At 39.3% G+C, this 4,065-nt stretch overlaps 1 protein-coding gene across 1 annotated transcript; it reads right to left on the reverse strand.

Annotated features, from left to right (window-relative positions):
- Positions 1-946: 946 nt before the first annotated feature.
- Positions 947-1,486, reverse strand: LOC110018716 (RNA demethylase ALKBH5-like). Its single transcript, XM_020716125.1, has 2 exons — positions 1,470-1,486; positions 947-1,424 (listed from the first exon to the last, which is right to left on the reverse strand). Exons 1-2 carry the CDS (start codon positions 1,484-1,486, stop codon positions 947-949), a joined length of 495 nt encoding a protein of 164 aa, XP_020571784.1.
- Positions 1,487-4,065: the final 2,579 nt, after the last annotated feature.

The following is a 4,065-nucleotide window of genomic DNA, read 5'->3' on the forward strand; positions in this document are numbered from 1 at the left end:
AGAGCAAAGATAGGAATAGAACGTCTGTGCCTATCCCAAAGAGCAAAGATGGGACTAGGACGTTTGTTCCTATCCTAAAGAATATATATGGGAATAGGATGTTTGTGCCTATCCCAAAGAGAACAGATGGGAATATGATGTTTGTGCCTACCCAAAGAATATATATGGGAATAGGTCGTCTGTGTCTATCCCAAAGAGTGAAGGTGGGAATAGGACGTCTGCGTCTATCCCAAAGAATATATATGAGAGTCAAAACCTAGGTATTGACCCCGAGCACAATGTAAAAATAGTGTAGAGAACTTGTGATGTTGGCATGTGAAGATTTGATAAAAATTTGTGGGATTTTGGGAGATTTTATGTAGAACATGAAATTTTACTGGAATGTTAAGAGATTGGTGCAGGACAAGATAGTTGTGATGCGAAAGCAGAGAGTAAGTAATGTCGAATTCAAGAGAAACGACCTCAACAAATTTAAAATTTTATTTTATCATTGTCTTTATCATATTTAATCATCAAAACATATTTTCAAAATATTTTAGTTTTGGTTAATTTTCAAAAAGATTTTTGAAGTTTTAATATCGAGCTTTCGTTGTATCATTCTTTGCTTGTATCTTTGTTCATCAATCACATAAGAGAGAGGGAAATTTCACAAACAAGTTGAAACTTGAAAGAAATTTCATTAATCTGCTCCAAAAATGAGCTACAAATTGAGTACATGCTGAAGTATCAAAATACAACATGTTGAACATATCTGAATCATCAAACACTGAATACATATCATGGATTGAACATATCGGTATATATATCATGTTTGCTGCGCAAAACTTGGTACAAAAAGGTATCCTGTTAATCATCTTCGGCGTGATGAGCTCCTCATCAAGCTGACCTACTGAGACACGCTCCAGGATAAGAATTGCTTTCACGTGTACCTAGAGGTGCTACCCTCTCATAACTCATATGGCTCCAACTCTTCCAGTTCAGAATTTGGACGGAACCCTCGTGGTATCTTATCATCCATCATTCTTCTGAAGGTTACGGAAACTCCGGGATGTCGTACTCCTGGGATGCAGCGTTTAGCTAAATCAGCACCATTCCCATCTAAGACCAGCACTGATTCCAGTGGCAACGGAATTTCAAAGGACCCTCTAAATTCTCCATGACCAACGATATCAATCTCTTTTCCAAATAATATATTGTTTTTGCTAATGAAAGCCACTGTGCAAAAGGGTATAACAAAATCATGATGGTCAATATGGGGAGGAATGCAGCGCCCTTCATCATAAATATTGATGATGCAACTATTTGAGATGTAGTCTGGCAACAGTTTACTCCATTGGATTAATCTTTGAACCATTCTCTTTATCACATAAGGCATCGGATCCACCTCATCATATCTTAAGATACCAGGGGGTTCCCTTGTTTGTCTTCAATGAAATTATAGAAACAACCACATTGAATGGTTATCCTACCTTTCCTGCACATCCATTTTCACGGTTCCGCATATGTCTTGGCCTCAGTAGACCAGCTCGGCCTCTGGCTTACAGATCAAAAACACAGTCCAAAATCCTCTTCTCGTTGTTCTCTAAGAAAACTCCAGTATATAGCGCCAAGCCTTCCAATATATTGACGATTCACCTCGGACCTCTTCATAGAATTCAAATTCTCTTCACTTTACTCTGCACATTATCTCCATCTCAACTGTAGGAATGTCATCAAATTTTCAAGGCAGTGTTGGCCTTCTTGTCTCAACCTCTTCAATGACCAGTGTCTGCTCTGTATCTGCAGGTAGTGGAATATGTGACTCAACGTTTGTATGTGCTGCCTCGTGCCCTCCTACTCTGGCGGTTGTGAATTCTTGCACTGAACTGTAGCAATCCAAGTGTAGAACATCGCATCCTGGACATTATAAGAATGCTCGTTTGGTAGATGCTCCTATGGGCATCTCTACATTACACATTGGACAACCCTTATAGGGCTTATTGGGTATCTCTTTATGCATCGGCTCTGCGGCCGGCTCCAGTTCATCCTCTGTACCTGGTAGACTGGAAGAGGTTTCTTTCATAAGTGGTTCATAAATCCTCCCCTCAGGATTTGGGGTAAGTAATCTAGCTGCTTCTTTCTGTTGTCTCCTTTCCTTCCATAGAAAGGCTCTGTGTTTGCATCGGTTGGCGTTGTGATGCTGCGTTCCTCCATAGAAAGGCTCTGCGTCAGGAACTCTACCTTCATCGACACCTAATAAATCCCCCGTCGGTGAATTTATTAGGGACTGTAGATGATTGGTCCCTTCCATTGGGTATTGTTGAGTGATCATCTTTTCTCTTCCGCGAGGAATCGTCTTCAGCCCCAATTTTTAGTAGAGACGGGAATACTTCGCTGACAATGTCCATCAGGGGACCTTCATAATTTACATCAACCTGACCAAAGTCAAAATTGAGGTCTATGACGCCGCCCTAAGCAGCTCTTTCCTTATCTAGTGCGAGATTTAAACCATCTTTAAAGGAAAACATCAGCTTACGTTCTGACATTTCTTCTACAGAAAACATAAGAACATCAGGGCACTGATATCCAACATGAACAAGAACAAAAATGAAGTGTCAACAACTTTGATAATTTGAAAATTTTATTTATTCAATTTTATTTTATTTAATTAGATTTATAAATTAGAAACATAAAAACAAAATGAGCAATTTAAATTTTTATTTTATTTTATTGAGGTTAATTTATTATAAAATTTTGGACCAAGTCATAAACGTCTAGCCAAAAATATAACCCTAGAATAATCAAAATTTCAAAAAGCAAATGTTGATTTCAGGCGGCATCATGTCGGGTAATATATCTTCAAGTAGCAGCCATTGACCGGCAACATGGTTTTTCACCCCGAAAATCCACCAGCTTGTAGGATCCTCCTGGATAGACCTTTTCTATGACAAATGGTCCCTCTCAAGTTGGTTCAAATTTTTCACCTATTTTATGGTGTGTAATAATGGGTCTTTTGAGAATGAGAACGAGGTCACTGACTTTAAATTCCCTCTGGCAGACCAATTTGTCATGTGTTTGCGACATTCTTGCTTGGTAGAGCTCGAAGTATTGTTGTGCTTCTACTCATTTTCCCTTGAGACTTTCCAATTCTTCAAGTCTGAGTCTTGCACTTTCTTTGGTTTTGATTTGGTTAGCGACGACGACTCTAAGAGACGGTGTCTGAACTTCTAGCGGTAATACGACCTTGGGCCTGACCCGTACACAAGCACATAGGGTGTACATTGAGTGAGAGTCCTGAAAGTCATCTGATAGATCGTCCAGTAGGCCCACAAAGCTTCTAGTAGTCTATTATGTCAATTTTTTTTATTTTCATCCGGTGTCTTTTCAAGATCTGCACTAGTGTTTTGTTGAAAGCCTTAGCAAAGCCATTTTCTCTGGGATAGTAAATTGTTTAGTACCTCCAATCTATCCCATGTCATCTAACAAAATTTGTGATCTCTGTGCTCTTGAAGGTTGTCCCATTGTCAAAAATTACTCTGCGTGGAACTCTGAAACGGTAGACTACATAAGAATTGCAAAACATGTTGTGTTGTAACCTCTCGTAATGGCACTGTCTCTCCCTACTTAAAAAAGTAATCCATAGCGGAAAGAATAAATCTATGTCCCTTAGAGGATGGAGGGTCTATCGGATCTATTATGTTCATGCCACAACACTCAAATGTCTACGAGGTGACAGTTGGGTGTAGCACATTTGGAGGTTGGTATAAGACCATCCCACACACTTGGCAAAGGTGACACCTTCTAGTTGTATCCATACAATCAAATATCATTGCTGACCAATAATATCTGACTCTTTTGATCTTCATCTTCATCTTTGGACCTGACTGGTGAGCACCACACAATCCGGCATGTACCTCTTTGACAATATTTTGTGCCCCGGCTCTCCTTAGAGAAAATATTCCACCATAGCGTACGACATAGCTCTTCTTGTTATGTGGTATGCTTCATATTTGTCCTTTGACAACTTTCCAATTTGCAAATCTTCTATTAATGGTTTACGCCAATCTTCATTGATGTCAGCAACTA

Source organism: Phalaenopsis equestris, unplaced genomic scaffold (genome assembly GCF_001263595.1).
Source record: "Phalaenopsis equestris unplaced genomic scaffold, ASM126359v1 Scaffold000032, whole genome shotgun sequence".
Classification (NCBI taxonomy): Eukaryota; Viridiplantae; Streptophyta; class Magnoliopsida; order Asparagales; family Orchidaceae; genus Phalaenopsis; species Phalaenopsis equestris.